Genomic DNA, 21,085 nt, shown 5'->3' with positions numbered 1-21,085 from the left:
ACACATGGAAGGTGGGAGAGATGCGATAATTAGTGGGAAGATCTAATCGAAATGATACTGGTGAAATCTGTCTTACAATTTGAAATGGACCAACATACCTGGGACTGAGTTTGCGGCATGGAAGGCGGAGTCTTAGATCTCTGGTGGATAGCCAAACCCACTGACCGATGTTGTACTCAGGGCCTGGACGGCGGTGGCGGTTAGCTTGCTGCTCCTGTCGTCTGACAGCGTGGAGCAGGTGAGTGTGAGCCTGATCCCAAACCTCCTCGCTCTTGTGTAGCCACTCCGTAACAGATGGTAGTTCAGTAGGTTCACCCGACCAGGGAAACAGTGGGGGTTGGAAGCCGAGGATACACTTGAAAGGAGTAATTCCTGTGGCGGGTTTGACCAGTGAATTCTGGGCGTATTCAGCCCAAAACAAGTATCTACACCAATCTGCCTGTTGTTTCTGACAGTAGGAACGGAGGAAGCGGATGACGTCCTGATTCAGTCGTTCAGTTTGTCCATTGGATTGGGGATGGTAACCAGAGGTGAGACTGATGTTAATGTGGAGGTGTTTGAAGAATGCGGTCCAAACCCTGGATGTGAATTGAGGTCCTCGGTCTGAAACTATGTCTTCGGGCAGACCATAAAAGCGGAATACTTGATTACAGAGGAGTTCGGCTGTTTCGAATGCGGTAGGCAGTTTGGGTAGGGGTATGAGACGACAGGCCTTGGAAAATCGGTCAACAATGGTGAGTATGGTGGTGTGTCCTTGGGAGTTGGGCAGATCAGTGATAAAGTCAATAGCGATGTGGGACCAGGGACGTTGTGGCGTAGGCAGTGGTGTTAAGAGACCCGCAGGCAATTGTCTGAGTGATTTAGATGTGCTACAGTTGGTACAGTCCTGAACGTATTTGGTGGTGTCAGTCAACAAAGTAGGCCACCAGAAGCGATTTTGGAGTAAGTGGATGGTAGCAGTGATCCCGGGGTGACCAGAACTTGGTGTGGAGTGAACTAGCTCGAGGAGTCGGAGACGAAGAGAGTCTGGAACGAAGAGGAGACCAGTTGGGCATTCAGATGGTGTTCTTACTTGAAGGTTGGCTTGTTGGATCTCCGTGATAATGTCCCATTGTACGGGAGCTACCAGCAGGTTAGTATGAATGACATTCTCGTGATTGGGATTTTGAGCTGTTTCTTCCGTTTGACGAGAGAGAGCGTCGGCTTTGGTATTCTTGGTACCAGGTCGATAAGTCACCGTGAACTGGAATCTGGTGAAGAATAGAGCCCACCTAGCTTGCCGAGGATTCAGACGTTTGGCAGAGCGGAGATATTCAAGGTTCTTGTGGTCAGTGAGAATTGTGAAGGGTTGACTCGCTCCCTCCAGCCAGTGACGCCACTCCTCTAGTGCTAACTTCATGGCTAGTAGTTCGCGATTACCCACGTCGTAGTTACGTTCGGCCGAGGTAAGTTTTCTGGAGAAGAAAGCACAGGGGTGCATCTTGGCTGGATTGCCCTGTCGTTGGGATAGTATTGCACCTACCCCTGTGTTGGAAGCGTCTACCTCCACAATAAATGCTTGTTCTGGATCTGGATGACGGAGGATGGGTGCGGATGTGAAACGAGTCTTTAGTTCTTGGAATGCTTGATGGGCTTCGGTGGACCAGTTCAGACGAGCAGAGTGACGTTTAGTCATGGCGGTTAATGGAGCTGCGATGATGCTGAAATTTCTTATAAACCTCCTATAGAAGTTGGCGAAGCCCAAGAATCGCTGAAGTTCCTTGATAGTTCGAGGCAACGGCCAGTCCAGAACTCCCCTGACCTTCTTCTCGTCCATGGCTACCCCCTCCTGGCTGATGATGTATCCCAAGAATGATGTGCTGGTCTGATGGAACTCGCATTTCTCAGCCTTGGCGAAAAGTTGGTATTGAATTAGACGTTCCAGAACCAGCCTGACCTGTTGAATGTGTTCCTCCATGGAGTTCGAGTAGATTAAGATGTCATCGATATATACAATCAACCACTTATCCAGCATGTCCCGGAAGACGTCGTTCATGAAAGCCTGGAACACGGAAGGACTGTTAGACAGCCCGAAAGGCATAACCAAGTATTCGTAGTGCCCACTAGTGGTCGAGAAGGCGGTCTTCCACTCGTCCCCCTCTCGGATGCGGATCAGATTGTAAGCATTACGCAGATCTAACTTGGTGAAGTACTTGGCTTGACGGAGTTGTTCCAGAGCGGCAGGTACCAGGGGCAAGGGATACCTGAACTTCACAGTGTTGTCGTTCAACCCACGGTAGTCGATACAGGGTCGTAGTCCTCCGTCCTTCTTTTTCACGAAGAAGAATCCGGCCGATGCTGGTGAGGTTGAAGGTCTAATGAACCCCTTTGCTAACTCCTCCTCAATGTAGCGTTTCATGGCCTCGGATTCAGGTCGAGACAGAGGAAATATTCTTCCCCGGGGAGGAGCAGCCCCGGGGAGAAGATCAATGGCGCAGTCACTGGAGCGATGTTCTGGTAGTTGAGAGGCTTTCTCCTTACTGAAGGCTTCGAGAAGATCTGCATAGTCGAGTGGTACTTTTGATCCTTCTGGATCTGACGTGGAGGTGTCCGGACTGTGAGTGGAGATTCGAGTGACACTGGATAGACAGCGGTTTTGACAGGTGGCGTCCCATTGAGTGATCTGACCCTCCCTCCAGGAGATGTGTGGATTGTGATTCCGTAACCAGGGGAGACCAAGTATGACGGAGTGATGAGGGGATTGAATGACGTAGAATTTGATATTTTCTGAATGGAGTGATCCAACGTGAAGTTTGACGTTCTCAGTGATGCTGTGAATTCTTCCCTCTCCGAGGGGTCGACCGTCTAGCGCCTCCACTGCCAAAGAAGAATGACAAGGGTATAATTCGAATTTGCCCTGCACAGCGAATTTGTGAGAAATAAAGTTACCAGCCGCTCCTGAATCTATCAGAGCGGTGGTATTGATCACTTTATCCCGAAACACTAGACGAACTGGTATGGTTAGGCTGGATGTGTTTGAGTTGGTTCTTATGCAGTTACTCACCGATGAAGTGCTAGAAGAGGGACGAGTTGGGCAAGCGACCCTCAGGTGTCCGGATTGACCACAATACAGGCATAAACGGTTCTGCATTCTGCGTTCACGTTCCTCGGGTGTGAGGTGAGTGAACCCGATCTGCATGGGCTCGGGCACGGAGATGGCTTCCTGATGATAGCGTGGCGGGACACGAGCTGAACGTCTGGAACGGATTAAATTATCAACTTGGATGGCGAGATCGATATATTCGTTTAGGTCTCTTCCCTCATCCCGGCAGGCTAGTTCAGACTGGAGTTCGGTGGTCAGTCCCTTCCTGAAGAGAGTCTTTAAGGTATCCTCCACCCAGTTGGTTTGTGCTGCGAGTGTACGGAAAGAAAGAGCATATTCAGCCGTTGTCCCTCTTCCCTGAGTGAGAGTTAACAGTTGTTCTCCAGCACTTCCTCCTGCAGTGGGGTGTTCGAAAACATGACGAAACTGCTGAAGGAACTCACTGAAAGAGGAAAACGATGCTCCGTCTGTTCCCCAGACCGCGGTGGCCCATTCCAACGCCCGACCCGTGAGCAGCGAGCAGACGAACGCTATGCGGCTCGCATGAGTGGTATAGAGTGAGGGTTGTTGATCAACGAAGAGGGTGCATTGTAGTAAGAAACCTTTGCATTTAGTGGTGTTACCATCGAATTTCTCTGGGAAAGCAAGCCGAGGGTTGGCTGAGGCGCTCGGGATGGCTGGAGATGGTGGGACCTCTTGCTGCGGTGCGGCGGGAGCGGAAGATGCGTTTCTCATCTCTGTACGCAGTTCTTGTAACCCCCGAACTAGCTGCTCAGTGAGGGAAGTCAAATGGTTCAGTTGATGGTGATGTACCTCAAGACGTGAAGCTTGATTCGTGAGCTCCGTGGACAACTGCAGGACAGCTGCTGGATCGTTGGGTGGCGAAGTATTCTGTAATGATGGCACAGATACTGAGGAATCCATTTGCAGCTTTAATGAGAATGGTCAAACAGGCAGGGTAATCGACAGCAGACAGAAGCAGCGAAGGTAACACAGAGAAGGTCGAGGTCACAGGCAATAGTCAAGGCAGGCAGAAGTATACAAATCCAAAGGGCAATCCGGGTCGAGACAGGCAGAGAACAGTCAGAGGTCGGGGTACACAATCCAAGATCAGAACACAGAATGGCAAACTCAGAAATAAACGCTTGTTATTGAAAGACAGGGCAATACAATACTTCGCAGAGAAGTGGTGTGTGGAAGTGGCTTTTATGTGTGTGTAAATGACATGCAGGTGTGTGTGCAATCAGTATGGTGCAGGTGTGTCGCGTAATCAGTCCCAGGTAAGCGGCATGATGGGAAGTGAAGTTTCTAAGGATGGTTAATATTCCGGGGAAGGATCCCTCCGGTGGCGAAGAGGGAGTGGAGCGGAAGCCTGTTCCGTTACAACACTTCTGTTTAGCTATGCATTTACTGAATGAGCACTGTGCCACTGTGTCCGACTGTTTGTACTGTATTTTATTTTATTTTTTATTCTAAACTGCTTTAATTATTCTTATTTCTTTTGATTATTTTAATCTCTTTATTCTTAACTGTTTTAATTATTCCTATTTCTTTTGATTTTTTTTTTTTTTTATGTAAAGCACTTTGAATTGCCATTGTGTATGAAATGTGCTATATAAATAAACTTGCCTTGCCTTGCCTTGCCTTTATAAATCTTCTCCGTGTGCCAGACATAATGTGATACAACTTAAAATAGTTCTGAGAGCACACTTGACCAAGACAAGGCTGGTGAAAATCTTCCCTGATATAGACCCTACGTGCCCTCGCTGTAAAGGCCAACCAGCGGATTACATACACATGTTCTGGTCCTGCCCTAAACTTTATACATTCTGGGCCAACATCTTTAGCGCTTACTCTAAGATTCTTCAAAAAAACATTACCCCCAACCCAGTATGTGCCCTATTTGGATTTACCTCTGAAAATCACCCCCAAACATGCCCCATTACAGCATTCACTTCTCTGATTGCCAGACGTCTCATTCTGCTCTCCTGGAAGGAGCAAACACCCCCCAGCTTCACTAGATGGGTTAAGGATGTAATGCATTTCCTGAAGCTGGAGAAGATCAGGTATACCCTTACAGGCTCCTTGCAAACATTCAGGAAGGTTTGGAGCCCCTTCTTAGAATACTATGAGAGCTTACAAACACCCTTAAATATAAGAAGTTATCCTCAAAGTGAAGCGGCAATATCCCCCCTCCCCCCCCTTTTTTTTTCTTTTTTCTTTTCTTTCCTCTATAATTATTATTTATTTATTATATATTTGACTGGACTTATTTAGATATCGTATTTGTATTATTATTATTCTATTCCCCTCTTATTTTCCCCCCCCCAGCCCCCACTCATTCCTTTACTGTATTGGTAAGGTTATTATGTATTGTATTATGCTCCAGCAATCCTTAGTTGGATCAGCACTTCAAAGGACAATCATTCTAGGGGAGATCTGGATTTAAAGGGACAAACTGGGATGGTTGGGTGGGGTGGTTGGGAGGGTTGGGGTGGGGAGGTATCTTCATAAGAATTAATATTTGTATAACACAGCAACATTTGGTTGTATACATTCGGTCCAATATGTGTTGTAAAAAATGTTACATTGTTTAATATAAAATCAATAAAAATTATTTAAAAAAAAAAAAAGAAAAAAAAAAAGAATATACTCTGTTAAAGAGTGAAGATAATAATTGTATTAGTAAATGCTAAAATGAGGGGGTTTTTTTATTCATCAAATACAACACAATCACAATGCTGACATCAGTGCCTTCACAAGCACAAAGACACAGTATGAGCATAATTAATCTTGCGACAGATTGTTTCTAAAAATATTAATTTCAGGGCAATAATTCAATAACAGTCAATGGAAGTAGCAGTACAATCTCAATATTGATCTACATTACAGTTATTTTACAGAAGATGAACAATATTCCCTGTCAGTTGTTCTGGAAGATATTTAAAACAGTGCTACACATTAGTCCTTTAAAGGCACAAACTGGATTCATCTTAAACCAACCTAGACTCACTGTTACTGGTTTTGTGGTTTCATTTCCTAACAGAGGCTAGATAGGCATACCAGAACAGGGCAACCAGGTTGGCAAACAGCACTCGAAACTGTGAAAAGAGTAAAGGAAACGGAAGTGAGATAATGAATTGGAGATCAATCTGAAAGAGAGGAAATTGTGTCATGCTCTTGTGCTTCACCTGTACAGGTATATAGTTGATGTTGATAAACTGAAACGGGGTCCAAACCTTCCAGTTCATCTTCATTGCAGGCCAGTAACTTGTTTTAATTTTCTTTTGAACATCTGGGATTGTCTTGCCCTGCAAAGATCAGGATCACAAGGATGTTGTGCCACCATAAACAGCATATCTCATGAATTAGAAATATAAGATAAAATGAGTTTAGTGCACATTATAGTAGCTGTAAAATGAAAGCTTGTTTCCGCCACAGAATAAAAAAATAAACACTTTTTATCTCACAATTCTGACTTTTTCTCAGAGATATAAAAATCTTTATATCTTGCAGTTCTGAGGAAAAAATAATTTGTAAAGATGTAAACTCGCAATTCTGACTTTTTTAAACTCAGAATTGCAAGATATAAACTCGAAATGTGAGAAATAACATCAGAACTGCAAGATATAAACGTGCAATTACAGGAAAAAAGTCAGAATTGCACATTTATATCTCACAAATCTGACTTTTTTATTAGAATGGTAAGATATAAACTCGCAACTACAAGAAACAAAGTCAGAACTGTGAGATAAAAAGTCGCAATTACTTATTTTATTTTTTATTCTGTGGCGAAAACAACCTTCCGTAGTAAACGTAATCACCCTAACCCTAACTTTTAGATTTATTTTAACTTGTTTATCTGCATATGCTTTATAATAACTTCTGTTCTCTGTGTTCTCTTCCTTGTGCGTGTCTCCGGGTGTGTGAGTGTGTGTGTGTTTGCTAATTGTACAAGATACAGCTTCAGCGCTCTGTAACCTTGAAGGACAGTCAGATTGATACAAAATTATGAATGGACATAAACACCAGTTGAGCCATGAAAAGCTACTTTGTTTCAAGGAAGAAATGAGTTTCCAAATGCAAAAGGACATTCTTCCCTAATGTCTCTTCATTGAGACATTCATTTAACCGTTTTGATTTGTTTTTGTACTCAAAAAAATTATCTATAAGCCTTGTATTTGTTAAATGGTGTCTTGACCCAGTAAATCTTCAAGCAGAAGGTAAAACAGGGAAAAAAGTTCAGTATTACAATAAATTAGTTAGATGTCAATTGTAATTAGCACAGACATACCAGGTGGTGTGACACTGGCAGCTCTTTCGAAAATTTAAATCATAAATTTAAATTTAAATATAAAAAAATATATAAAAAAAATGAATCAATGACTTTTGGCCTTATGTATTCACAGAGAAATCAAAGCCTCTGTCAGCAGCACTAATCAGAACCACCTCGTGAGCTGAGAGACTGAACACTGTAGATCAGCAAACAGATGAAGTTCATTGACCAGCAGCTATACTCGGGTCAAAGTTGAGCATCATGAAGGACAGCTCACATAAGATCTACTTTTAATGAAAAGATTGCTGCGTGATCGATGAGTGACAACCAGTCCTGTTGCCCTACGCTCCACAACATTATGAAAATCACATGCTTGCTTCATCCATACTCCACCTATCTTACCATAATTACTACCAACTTCTCATTACATAGTAAAACAATGAGTCAACAACAGTAACGACAACAAAGTTGCATATAGAGGTATGTCCAGAAAATGAAGTAAGTGTAAACAAATGCAGAAATAAGCCCTAAAACACATTGTTGTGCTGTATTTAAAGTGCCACTATTATGCTACAATAGTTTAACATGCATTCAAGGGCAAAAACTTTTTTCTGAAACGGTTCGATAAAAGATTCGATCTCTCTAAACCCCTCCTTTCAGAAAACCTACTCTGCTCTGATTGGTCAGATGGCCCAGTCTGTTGTGATTGGTCCACCGCTTAGAGCGTGTGTCGGAAACTAAACTTCCATTAACATATCTGAATTTCATCTTTGAATTTCATCTTCCTCAGCACTTATAGTGAAGCAAACAGTAACAATGTTGTTGGTTTTACTGATTTTTCACATCCTCATCCTTTGAAAGTGCAGCGCAGCGTCTTCTCGATATGTCGTCGATAAAAACTAAACTCTTCCAGGCCTCAGCTACAACTACAGTGTTTGAGGGTCAAAGTAGACGTTGTTTGCAGACAGCCGATGAAGACCAAGGCTGGAATTAGGCAAATTTGTTACAAAACAACATATAGGCAGTACAGAATCGGTTCTTTCTTTTCAGAGACAATAACTCCATTTGTCATGACCTTTGCAAAACTTTCACATCCACAAACAGCTATTACACACTACATAAAAGGTAATATCCGAAAAAGTACTCTAAGAAAACATTTTTTCTGTCCAATGAGGTTGAAACTTTGAATAATGTCACAAAGAAGTTCAGTTATGAAACATTACCTCCAAAGCATTCATAACCACATAGAAGAGCAAGAGGAAAGCCGGGGCGAATATGAGACGTTCCAGCAGAAGGCGCTTGATCAGGCAGTAGGGGACAGTGGTTGGCAAAAGCACCTCCAGGAGATGGTAGAAGTAATGACTGAGTGGACCTGTGATAAAAAATCTGAAAAAATCAAAAAGACATTTTAAACATTTATAACTCATCGTATAACAGGTCTGATATTAAATATTTAATCCTTTTGTAAAAAAGACTTAATGTGTACTGCGACGTATATGTAATCAAATTGAATTATTTAACTCAAAAAAATCATTCTACCCATAAATTGCAAAGTGTACAGGTCCCAGAATGTTGATTTTCTTTTTTGGGCTATTTTCTTTGCTGTGCTTCCTGTACTCCAAAGCTTGAGCCAGAAGATTTCCCAAAGCAGATAGAATGCCACTGTAAGAAAAGACAAAACAACCATTGTATCATTGTTCCCAAATGGTCTTGCATCTAATGAAGAAGACGCTTGTATTTTTGTGTTTGGTTACTTTTGACAGGACTTGATTGCCCCACCCTCCAAACAACCAATGGAAAAATACTTATTGCAAAGTCCCTTATGGCTTAAGCTTAGAAAAAACAGTAATGGATAAAGAAAAAAGATATTTTGCTACAAAGATTTTTATTAAATTAAGTTTTTTTTTTTTTTTGCTTAGTTTTTAGTGATTAACTTGTTTTAAAAATATTTTATATAAGATAAAACTGACCTCACATTTCCCTGTTGTTATATTAATAATAACTATAAGAAATGTATAAATTATTATTATTAATTATAATCATGATTCTGTATTAATATATGGTTAAGTATTAAGTATCAGTATCTTATATTAGGGGCATTTCATCTTCATACAGTAGGTGTAAATTTACCAACCAGAAGAAATTGTATCTAAGTTACAGTGAATCTAGAAATTCTAACTAGGAAGACTAACCAGGAAAAACTGCTTTTACGATTTTTGTGAAATAAAAAGTAAACGACTGGTAATATAGGCCTATATGTTGTACTGTTTTGAGCAAAATAGTAAAATAAATCAATAAATTGTACTTGTCTGATATCATCACCACAAGCAGAATTCGTCAATGTAGATCGAGCAACTTATTATATGATCAGTGTGTGATGTTTAAATGTATAATGATTTGTTAGTGGTTTAACTAAGATAACGATACGATCATGCAAATCGGTTGTCAGCATGGTAATATTAGCAGAGGTGGAAGTAACGAATTACAACTACTCACGTTACTGTAATTAAGTAGTTTTTTCGTGTACTTGTACTTTTATGAGTATATTTTTAAGTCTGTAATTTTCCTTGTACTTAAGTACAAATTAAGTTAAGTAATGTACTTCGCTACTTTAAAAATCACATTCGTTACTAAGTACTTGTACAATTTGAATTAAATAAATTTTCAAATCTTTGACCAGCATTTCGGTATCCAATAGAAATAACTGATCGTGGGCGGGCCAATAAAAACCCTTGTATTTGGACCGGGAAAAAAGCCCGGTTTCTGGAGAGCTATTCGTCCTCGCACGTCCTTGACTGTGAAGGTGTATTTTAGTGTTATCAAAGAACTTTGGCGTTATGGACATGGAGATTCGAGACGCTGAATTCATTGAAAATTCCGAAGAAATACCGGATGACGAGTGCCCTTGGGCGCACAAATGCAATGCAAACTTTGTTTGCCATCTGCAGTGATTTCGGGTTACAAGACTTCAGCCTCTAATCTCAAAAAACACATTATGGTACGAAGACTTATAACTATATTTATGTGATAGTTGTTTTCGTTTTTAATGTTGGGTAGATCTCACGATAATTTGACTAAAAACATCACTTGAAACATGAGCTTCAGCGTTACCAGGTGACGAGCACATAGAGCGTAAAAAAATATTTAGCATTGTAAAGTGGCTTTATGTCATTGTCAACAAATTGTTTTATTCATATTGAATCTGTGTTTTAAACTTATAATAAACGGTAGGCTATAATAATGACTCTTTCATAAAAACAGTCTCTTGCCGCGACCCACTGGCGTAACAGTGTAACTGCACTGTTTGACAGCCTGTCTAGATTGCGCATGTGTCAGTGCTAAATGCTGATAACTTTTGAAATATTAGTAGGGTACTTTTGGAAAGCTTTCTTGTCCAGTCAGATTTTTTTAAATGTAAAAAAACAAAAAAGAAAATTTTATAAATAAAATAACCCAACAAGCTCATTTATGTTGCATTATAATTCATTAATAATAATATTAGACCATTTTTATAACTTGATTCCCATAAAAATAATATGAAGAAATAATATGAAATAATATATAATTTCCTTTATATACTTCCTCTGTTATATTTTCAGTTGTTGGTTTGCAGTGAAAAGTTTATACTGTTTATACATGTTTAAAATTAATTTAACATTCTTTAAACAGACAAAATTCCTGTACTACATGTTTATTCGTATAAAACACAAATTGCCTGTGTTTAAACCATTCATATTTCTGATTTGATTTAATGGATTTGATGTTTATTCAATAAATATCACAGGCTAAAAAGTAATTAGTACTTGAGTAGTTTTTGAGAGGGGTACTTTGTACTTTTACTTAAGTACATTTTTAACACCAGTACTTTTACTTGTAATTGAGTATTTTTTTAGCAACTACTTGTACTTGTACTCGAGTACAAATTTTCAGTACTCTTTCCACCTCTGAATATTAGTAACTTAATTCCCCAAAATACAGCTAGCCAACTAGCTTTAACAAAGATGTAACGCTAACTGACCTCGTCACCGATTTGGTGATGATTGGATATTTCTTTAACAAACTCAAGTATTGCTGCAGTACCCTCGCCAGAAAAGAGGGATCTCGGACAAGTACACTTTGCGTTGGCATCGTCAGTTTACTTTACCAGTACAACGTGTGTGCACTTGTGTCATCAGAGACCAATGTTTTCTTAACAAAGTGCAAATCCTTGATGAGGGTCGAACGAGGCGTGCGTGGACGTGTACGTCATAGAAAAGAATGGCTCTGTGCAATCCTATTGGTTTACTTCTACATGACCACGCCCTAAAGTCCACGTGCTGAGAGATACATCAATTCTTATTAAAGGGATAGAACCACTGATCTATATAGAATGACATCGTCATTATATAGATCAGTGGATAGAACATTCAGTCAAATGCATGCACGACTATTGTTCTCACAAGGAAGATATTAGGCAGAATATTAATTACATTTTAAAATAATGAATATGAATGATGACAGGGGCTGTTGAAAAAAAAAAAAAACACAAAGCAACATTTTTTTTTTTAAATGACTCATGCACCACATCCCACGTCCTTCCTTCTAGCATAGCTTTCATTTGCAAAGATTCGGAGACAATTTCAAGACCAGAAAACCTTCAGAGGTTTTTAGCTATGCGATTTAAAACATGTGAAGAAGTGGAAAACGGTTAAAGGAAATATATTACTGTTGCGGAATTAATTTTATTTATATGTGAAAAAATGTTCACCCACACAGTCATACACACCAATACCATAAAAATATACAATTGTTTGTGCAAATAGCATAATTTACAATCAACAAATAACAAGGAGCTTACATAACACTGGAAATGGGTGTAGACTAATAATTTATGTCATCTGAAAATCTGTGGTAAATACTCAGGATCTGGAACATGGGTTGCCATTCTCATATCCCTGCTAAATTTCCCTTCTAAGCATTTACTAAAGTTAAAATGATAGGATATGTCAATCATACAACAAAACAAAACAAAAAATAAGGAGGATTTATAGAAAAACTGATCTACATGTAGACACTATAAACACCCGATGAGGATCCATCCCGTGGTTGAGTGTTCTTTACTCCAAAATGTGAAACAAACTACTTGTTGGGGTTTACATGTTACAAAAGACTGTTATATGTGAATTGCATAAACACAATATTAACAATGGGTAATTCATTGACAAAGACACATCATCGCTAATTACATATAAAAAAAAAAAACTGCATGAGAAACCACGTAAAAATCTTCTGTCTAAGAAATCATTAGCTTAATGAGGAAGGCAACAATTCTGGGTCAATTTGCAAAAAAACATTATCATGAAACGTCGAGTTTTCCTGTTCAAGTCTCAATGTGAATCCCATATCAGTGGCAACTAATAATCATGACTGGCATCATTCCTATGCAGTTTACTAAAACAACAACCGCCGTAGACACTGAGCAAGATTAAGGTGGAAACTATGAAATACAGAACCCTCGTCTTCCCTCTCTTTCTCACAAAGAGAGATCAGAAACAACATGCATGCAAACTGCATGCACAGGGATGCACGATTGCACTTGGCCATAGTAGCACGGCCTGAAAAGGGTTAACATTCTAGATTTAAACCAACAATAAGTAACCCGGGTCAGCTGGGATGTTACTCTTCTACCCTCAGACCGTGCCTTCGCACTCGTTCGTAAAAGAGCAGGTATGCGCTGGAGGAGAGCGCCTCCTGAAGGCTGGCTTTCCTCACAGAATCATCAGAAACCCAGAGCCACTGGGAGCTAAAAGGAGAAGTTCCACGGGGAGCAGCAGGACAGCGGCGGTAAGTGATAAAATGTCCCGAGTGCATGTCGCCATGGTGAACCAGCACAGCTGTTAAGCGGAAGAGGTACTCTGAGGGGCTGGGGAAAAAAGTTAAGGTAGTATGAAAAAAAAAAGTTCAGCTTAGAAGCAGTTTAAAAAAAAAAAAAAAACTCTATTATAATAAGGCTCTTTATAATAGCATGCATGCATCTACCTGTAGTCGTAAGTGAGGTTGAGTTGTGAGCTCAGTCCTGGTGAGTGTAGAAAGACAGAGGGAAAGGTTCCATTGGACAGTGGCTTATTGTTGTTGCAATGTTCTGAATCAGCAAAAGAAATTGAAATTAATCTTAATGAAGACACTCAAAAATATATTTATACATGTATTCAATAGGAAAAATATATAATAACAATTCATAATAATAGTAAATAGCAAAAACAATTGCATGGATATTTGATTGGTTTTTATAGATTAATTACTTTTTATCTAGAGTAAATCCATATTCACAAATCTAAATGACAACATCAGCATTGAACACTCAAAAATAAAATGATATTTTGTATACATTGTATAGAATAGTATTAGTATTAAATAAATAATATATAATAAATATATAATAACAAATATAAATAATCATCATCATTACTGTTATTATTATAAATAGCAAAAGGATTGCAAGGATATTTGATCTATATTAGTAAATCCATACTGACAAATCTAAAGACAACTTTAAAATCCATCTTAAGAGATTTTATATACATTCTAAATAATAATAATAATAGCATTAGTAGTATTAATAATAACGATAATTATTATTATAAATAGCTAAATGATTGCAATGAGATTTAATTCGTTTAACACATAAATAAACCTTTATCTGGAGTAAACCATATTTACAGATCATAACGACAGCATCACATCACAGTGATAACCAACGGAAAAGTTCACATCTCTTACCAACACCATTGGCAATGGTTTTGTCTTTTTGTTCTCCGGCAGCTTTGGCAGATATGGGTTTGTTTGTTCTGCTGGTCCTCAGCAGGTTTTGACCAGCAGTGCAATGTTTGTATCGATCCAGAGACAAATACTCAGTAAACTGAACATGCTCTTGTCTCTTTATGGGAGTGCCCTCTTTAGACCACGTCAGTCTCTGCAAATGGATGCAGAGGCACTGAGGCAACTAAACGTGAAAAGAAATACACACATACACACAAACCAACTTAAGAGCGCTGTTAAGGCCTGTTCACATCAAGGACGGTAACTAAAATGATAAATATATCATTTTTAAAACAGTTCTGAACTTAAAAGAATAGCAGAATCCACACCACAACAATAACGATAACAGCACAGAGGAACGATATAGTTGGAATCACTTTCACAGCAATTTTTTTCCAACAAATGAACGATAAAAACATTGACAGCCAATCATTCATCGAGTATTTAAAGCTGCAGACGACAAAACTCCAGTGTGCACTTAGAATAAACAGAATGATTTTGGGAGTTGGTGTGGACATTATCGTTATAGTTATCTTCCTTGGCGTGAACGGGCCTTTAATCATTTACAAGCCAACTGTCAGAGATCAGGAAAGGCTGTTGGTCTAAATGTGAGAATTTCAAACGTGTACTGTATACCTTCCCAAGTTTCAGCTGTTTGACAAATGTCGTCCTCTGACTCTCAAGGACTTCTCCATTTACAAGCTCTCCGGCCTGTTGCTACAAAGAGACAGAGAGAATCAGTTCAGCAAATAAATGATGAGGTACAATGGTACTAAAGCAACTTGCCCTGCTAAATTGAACATATAGGATACCTTGGTACAGTTTTCACACTCCACTTCTTTAATGGTTTCAGAGGAGATGAAATGCTGTAGACACTGGTCCAAAGTAACAGGTCGGCCCTGAAAGAATGATACACCAACTATACTTTTTGTCTGTAAGATGCTTGCTGAGTAATGCAACTTCAACTGTCATATTTGAATACAGTGATGACAAAATATTTAAGGAAGCTATTTTGCACATGTAATTGTGAATTACTGAACAAGTTTGCATTACCCACTGTACTGAAGGGATTGAAAGAGACAGGCTGTCGAAAGAATCATAGTGCACAGGACTCTGAAAACAAAAACGGAGAGGGTTAACAATTCCATTGTTTCAATAAGATGCCATAGACATAAATATTTTTAAAATCTTAAAAATGTATTGAATTGATTTCAATTATTTAAAATTGAATATGAAAAAAAAAGTCTGAAAAAGGTCACCTGCTGCTCACAGCGCTTGCAAGCCATATAACTTGTTAACCGCCCATGAAAAGGGTGCCGAGTCCTCCATAAACTTGGAATAGGGTGTAATGGGCCTGGAGATGAAAAAGATAAATTACTAAATGCTTAAAAAAAAAGGTAATTGTCTAAATGTTTAAAGAAGAAAGTCTTCATTTACCACCACTTCTGCAGCTGATATTTTTTTCTTTGGACTCCACAGATTTCTGAAAGCATTAACAGTGGGGTGGTAAGAAATGTCTATGGAATATCTATTTATTTTTGAGTCCTAATTTTGCAGTAATGGTGACTGCTCTCGTTTACCTCCAGTGTTTGCATGTCGAACAGGTGAGCAACTCTGGGTTGGCGTTCCCGTTCCTCCTCTAATGATGATGTGAGAACATGAAAGAGCTCATGAGCATCCTGTAGAGAGAAGGCAAGAAATGCTCATTTATATTGTCATTTTTAAGTTAAAGTTCCACTGCAGTCTATAATTTGGACAAAAATTTCTTCAAGCCTTAAAGGAGAACTCCGGCGCAAAATGAACCTTTGGTCTAATTACACATTGTTACCTAGTCAACCGTTATCTGAGATTTGTTTTCATGATTATCGAATGTAAATAGTTTTATCTCTAAAAACAGTTTAGCCTATAAAGCTAGTATAACGCTAGTATATTGGGCATAGAGAAATGACAAATAAAAATCGCTTGTTAATACCACTAACAAGGCTCAAAATAGCCCCACACTAACACGGTAGCATAATGAGGGTCCCTACCTTCAAACCGAAGCATTGAGAACTTTGTCAGTGTCCAGACAGTTTAATAAGAAGATATTTAATACATACAGTCAACTTCGCGTATACAGACAGGAGCCATCTTTGAAAAAGAGTCTCTACCAGTTGATCTACGAACGCCGATCCAAGTGCGCTGGTGAGATGTGAACGAGCTATAAGTTGTGATAAGGTGAGCGCGAACAGTAGGCTTGGATCGGCGTTCGTATATCGACTGGTAGAGACTGTTTTTCAAAGATGGCTCCTGTCTGTACGCGAAGTTGACTGTATGTTTAAAATATCTTCTTATTAAACTGTTTGGACACTGACAAAGTTCTCAATGCTTCGGTTTGAAGGTAGGGACCCTCATTATGCTACCGTGTTAGTGTGGGGCTATTTTGAGCCTTGTTAGTGGTATTAACAAGCGATTTTTATTTGTCATTTCTCTATGCCCAATATACTAGCGTTATACTAGCTTTATAAGCTAAACTGTTTTTAGAGATAAAACTATTTACATTCGATGATCATGATCATGAAAACAAATCTCAGATAACGGTTGACTAGGTAACAATGTGTAATTAGACCAAAGGTTCATTTTGCGCCGGAGTTCTCCTTTAAAATAGCTTGAAATGTACACATGTAACAAATGTATGCCCTTGCTTTATTTAGTATACGCGGAACCATGAATATGCAAATTAGTCCCCGCCTCCACTCAATCGCACCAGCTCAGACTACCTGATCCACTCGGTCAACTCTACTGTTGTAATCACTACAGAATGGCAAGTGGAAATACTGGTTTAATTCAGCCATATAAGTTTGAACCATAAACTGATTCAGAAGAAGAGGAAAAGTGAATTATAAATGTGTTTTATGTATGGCTCTCTACAACGTCAGCCACATAATGGTAATTAAAATGATTTATGAATGGCAGTGAAGCGACGCAACTGACAACGTAGGACGACAGCATGCCAAATGTAGCACATCCCAGATTACATTTATCCTACACACACTCATATTATATAGAACATACTTTTTTAGCGGTCATGAAGTAATTACTCAAAAGAGTATGCGATTTTGGACGCAGCAGAAGTTACATGTTTGTGACGGTAGGAAACAGGGGCGGTTTCAAACCATGTTTTTGAGACTGTCTTTTGTACACTGCATTTTTAAGGAGAAAATACTCAGCAATGGTGTTGACTGATTAATTTCCACATAGACACATTAAAGACTTGATTTTCACCACAGGGGGTCTTTAATGAATTCCTCCATTTTTAGGTGAACTATTCCTGCAAAATATGCAACTCTTTAAGAACATCCTACCTGTTCCTCAAAGGAGCTGATGTGCCATCTGTAGAGTCTGAGAGCTTCTAAAAGGCCTCCCGCATCTAAAACGTTATCTTCTCCAGGATCATGACTTGATAGGGCTTTATAAAGGAAGGAAAATGGAGAGATCGCCCTTTTAGTGTGCATTAACATTTTGTGCATTTGTGTGCGCTGAAGTGAATGGGAAAGAACCTTTAAGTAACTGCATCAGAGATCTGGACAGCTGAGTCTCTCTCTCTGTTCTCTCTGGATGGACACTGCTTTCACTTGTAAAGTCTTCAAGCCATCTGATGAAGGAAGGACACGCTGCCAGGCCCTGGAGAAGTGAGTTCATAAAGCATGTGTTCCCCAGATTAAGCAGACCAGGAACCATACCTGTGAGAGAAATGATACATTTCAGAATAAAAAAAGAAGTGTGAAGTCCGCACACTGAAAAAGCTGCTCCAAAGAATTTATTAGCAAGGCAAATGATATGCCAATGTTTATTTAAAATGCTACGAAACTCCGCACCCAATGCTGAGTACTTTATCGTACAAATGAGGGCATTGAGAACTTGCGTATTCTTATCACGTTTTTTTTCGCAAACACTGCATTTGAGAGGTCTCATTGATTTTCTTTTTGGCATTTTCGATCCATTCTATACGGTAACCACGATTCAAGAATCTTTTAGTTAAAACATTGGATTGGTGAGTATATGATTCATCCGTGCTACAGATTCTACGCACACGCTTAAATTGACTGATAGGTAAACTCTTAATTAAAGGTCTAGGATGGAAACTATCGCCTCTTAAAATAGTGTTGCGATCCGTTTATTTTCGGTATGTGACATTTCAGAATAATACATCTTATTCTTATTTTCATTAAATAAGCAATAACCATACCTGTGAGAGACATGATTCATTTAAGCAATGAATACAGTCACAACACAATGCAGTGCCTGCAACTCCTATTGCTATTACTATATTCATAATATACAGTAACAGAGCCTTGAGCCTCATTGCTATCATAAAATGGTTACTACTTTATATTTTATACTTCTAAACATTTTCATTTGGGAAAAGCAAATTCATGAGGTGGCATCCTTATACTACAAGATATAATCCCTTACATGTACTAGTTTGCCTTTTTTTGAGGCACTGTATTGCCCTACACATCCAGCACCAGAACGGTCTATTTTACAATAAAGGTTAAAGTGACCATGAAATCAATTCTTGTTTTAAATTGGTGGCGGGTTGACTAGCTTTCGTGAGGCACACTCGCAAGGTCTCTCGCTCTCTCTCTCTCTGCCGTGCTCGCGCTATGTATGTTATGCGCGCAGTATGTTCTGTCTCGCATGCGCGCTCTAGATTCCGGCTGATCTGAACTAATTTGCGGGCATCAGGGAGACGCAGGAGACTCCCAGGAGACTTGGGATGTCTGCAATGGCCACAGACAATTTGAGGAAGTGGTGGGGGAAGTGACGTATGCCGTAAAGCAGTCGAATTTTGTAGTTCTTTTTGTGCACGGGTTCCTACCCGAAACCCGAAGTTACATAGTGCCAGTAAAAGCGATACAGACCACGTCAGGCTATGGCAGACGTGTCATTTAACTTATTTTAAGTCGATGTACCATCACAAGGGTCTTTGAAATATATTATGAAGGTTGAAAAACTACATAGTGTTACTTCAATTTTTTTTTGCATTGATTTCATGGGCCCTCGTAACTTTTAATCAAAATAATTTCCCATCCCTCTTGCAGAGACATCTCTTCTCTGATGCCATGTTCAAGGGTGCGAGGGCGGGGCAACCTGTCAATCACATGAAATCACAGCAATCGCAAATCACAACAATCCAATCAAATCCCATTGAATAAAATCAAGCCCCGCCCTACATTCTGCTTGTTCAAGATGCTAGGGCGGGACTTGATTTTATCCAATGGGATTAGATTGGATTGTTGTGGTTTGCTACTTCTGTGAAACAGCTACTTAAACAAGAAAAAAATTAGGACGGGACATGATTTTGTCCACCAGGAATTGATCAGATCATGTCTTTTGCTGATTGCTGTAATCTCATGTGAGTGGCAGGTTGTGTACACGTCATCAGTGAAGAGATGTTGTTTGAAGTAAATGTTTTTTTTTTTTTTTTATTAAAGCACATGAATTTACAAATATGATTTGCATGGATAAATCATTTGAAATAAACAGCAATATTTCATAAAAAAAATTCAATTCATAATGACATTAACTTCCTTGAGGACTTTTAACCAAAAAGAAAACAAACCTTTTCTCTTCTTCTTCCTGTCTGAAATTGGCCCCCATAGTACATACACTCCAGCAGCCATGGCAGCAGCTATCCCACCAATCACACCCCAGTTTTTCATCATCTTGTTCCTGAAACATAAAGAAAAAAATACAGTGTTTTCAAATTTGGTTGCATCCAGCACAGACAACTGGATTGAAATGAAGTGACTAAGTTAAAGAGCACATTTACAGATCCTTACATGTAGACTGATCACAAACAAACATGTCAGAGGGACACCTGTAGCAGACTACCTCTGACCTTGACAGCTGTGTTTGCATTAAGTCTGGCTCTCTAGCAAAAGCCCATAAGCCATTAGTGCGTACAACACACTTTTTTGGGGTGGGAGGGAGTAAAACATTTAAAGCCACACTTCGTGCTCAGATTCATGCTGCATACTGAATTAGAGATTTCTGAATCATTAAATACCTATAAGTGCTAATTTCACATCTATTTTTAAGACAGATGAAGTAGTTTAGTCTGATTAAGCTACTGTTGGCTATCAAGCTATGAAGAGAACCATCCGAACACGTTTATTACAGCACTTATGTTTACTGGGTCTAGACTAGCTAAAAGCAACACAAAAAAAAGACAGATTCGCATGTTTATTCATCTGTGATGATCAATGAAATACAAACACAGTAATAAAAGCGAATGTCTGGTGGCCTCCAGTGCAACAGCTGGGACCAACTTTACTGCCCTTTCCTGCGTCTAGTTGAGCTACACAGATTCACTATTTAGCCGTCACGTCACACGTTTCCATACAAACTCAAACCTTGCAGCAGATCCAGTGCGTAAGAACTCTCGAACAAGCTTGTCTGTAGCTCCCTGTTTGCACCAAGGCATATTTCACTGCGCCCGCATATGCGGAACTAAACATTGCGCATTGTTGTTCGACGGACCTTCCACGGAGTAGGACCGAGGCTGCCGCAAGCGGAAATTATGGAAGGCTGGGAAAGCTGTATTTATAATGAGATTTTGTTTGTAAAGTACAAAAATGCATTGAAAAAAACATTCAATGTTCAATGTACACCTTTACTGTTTGGGAAAAGGCACTTCTGGGGTTAACAAATTAGCTGGATAGAATTCCCAATTTATGGAGTGAAACCAGGTAATAAACTTACAGAAGAGACTCATTAGATTAAAAAAACAGTTATAAAGGCTTTATTAAATTTGTGATTTTTTTTCAAGGACAAGTGAGTACCTTTTTATCACTTTATCTGATATTTGGGTAGACTTCTTTATAGTTCTTCAATATTCAAATCTGTTAACTTGATTTTGTACATCTAATTATGGATAACTGGAT

General features: G+C 39.2%; 2 protein-coding genes across 2 annotated transcripts; both read right to left on the bottom strand.

Moving 5' to 3' along the window:
• Positions 1 to 5,873: 5,873 nt before the first annotated feature.
• Positions 5,874 to 11,560, bottom strand: pxmp2 (peroxisomal membrane protein 2). Its single transcript, XM_056263823.1, has 5 exons — positions 11,377 to 11,560; positions 8,898 to 9,020; positions 8,582 to 8,744; positions 6,274 to 6,393; positions 5,874 to 6,183 (listed from the first exon to the last, which is right to left on the bottom strand). The coding sequence occupies exons 1-5, from the start codon at positions 11,484 to 11,486 to the stop codon at positions 6,115 to 6,117; spliced, it is 585 nt and encodes a 194-aa protein (XP_056119798.1). The 5' UTR covers positions 11,487 to 11,560; the 3' UTR covers positions 5,874 to 6,114.
• Positions 11,561 to 12,057: 497 nt separating this feature from the next.
• usp30 (ubiquitin specific peptidase 30) lies at positions 12,058 to 20,705 on the bottom strand. Its single transcript, XM_056263822.1, has 13 exons — positions 20,555 to 20,705; positions 19,762 to 19,871; positions 17,696 to 17,878; positions 17,501 to 17,604; positions 15,737 to 15,835; positions 15,594 to 15,639; positions 15,416 to 15,510; positions 15,210 to 15,269; positions 14,969 to 15,055; positions 14,793 to 14,873; positions 14,118 to 14,340; positions 13,377 to 13,479; positions 12,058 to 13,260 (listed from the first exon to the last, which is right to left on the bottom strand). Exons 1-13 carry the CDS (start codon positions 20,623 to 20,625, stop codon positions 13,014 to 13,016), a joined length of 1,509 nt encoding a protein of 502 aa, XP_056119797.1. The 5' UTR covers positions 20,626 to 20,705; the 3' UTR covers positions 12,058 to 13,013.
• Between the last annotated feature and the right edge of the window lie 380 nt (positions 20,706 to 21,085).

This window comes from Rhinichthys klamathensis, unplaced genomic scaffold (genome assembly GCF_029890125.1).
Source record: "Rhinichthys klamathensis goyatoka isolate OS25496 unplaced genomic scaffold, OSU_Roscu_1.1 h1tg000210l_1, whole genome shotgun sequence".
NCBI lineage: Eukaryota > Metazoa > Chordata > Actinopteri > Cypriniformes > Leuciscidae > Rhinichthys > Rhinichthys klamathensis.
This window is presented reverse-complemented; position numbering and strand designations above follow the sequence as displayed.

Coding starts and splice junctions, on each gene's coding strand:
- pxmp2 (XM_056263823.1), bottom strand. CDS start 11,486: ATGCCAACGCAAAGTGTACTTGTCCGAGATCCCTCTTTTCTGGCGAGG. Junction 8,745..8,897: donor GTACACTTTGCAATTTATGG/GTAGAATGATTT, acceptor TGATTTTTTCAG/ATTTTTTATCACAGGTCCAC. Junction 6,184..6,273: donor TCAACTATATACCTGTACAG/GTGAAGCACAAG, acceptor CTCTTTTCACAG/TTTCGAGTGCTGTTTGCCAA.
- usp30 (XM_056263822.1), bottom strand. CDS start 20,625: ATGCCTTGGTGCAAACAGGGAGCTACAGACAAGCTTGTTCGAGAGTTC. Junction 15,270..15,415: donor GCAAGCGCTGTGAGCAGCAG/GTGACCTTTTTC, acceptor TTTTGTTTTCAG/AGTCCTGTGCACTATGATTC. Junction 13,261..13,376: donor AACCTCACTTACGACTACAG/GTAGATGCATGC, acceptor TTTTTTCCCCAG/CCCCTCAGAGTACCTCTTCC.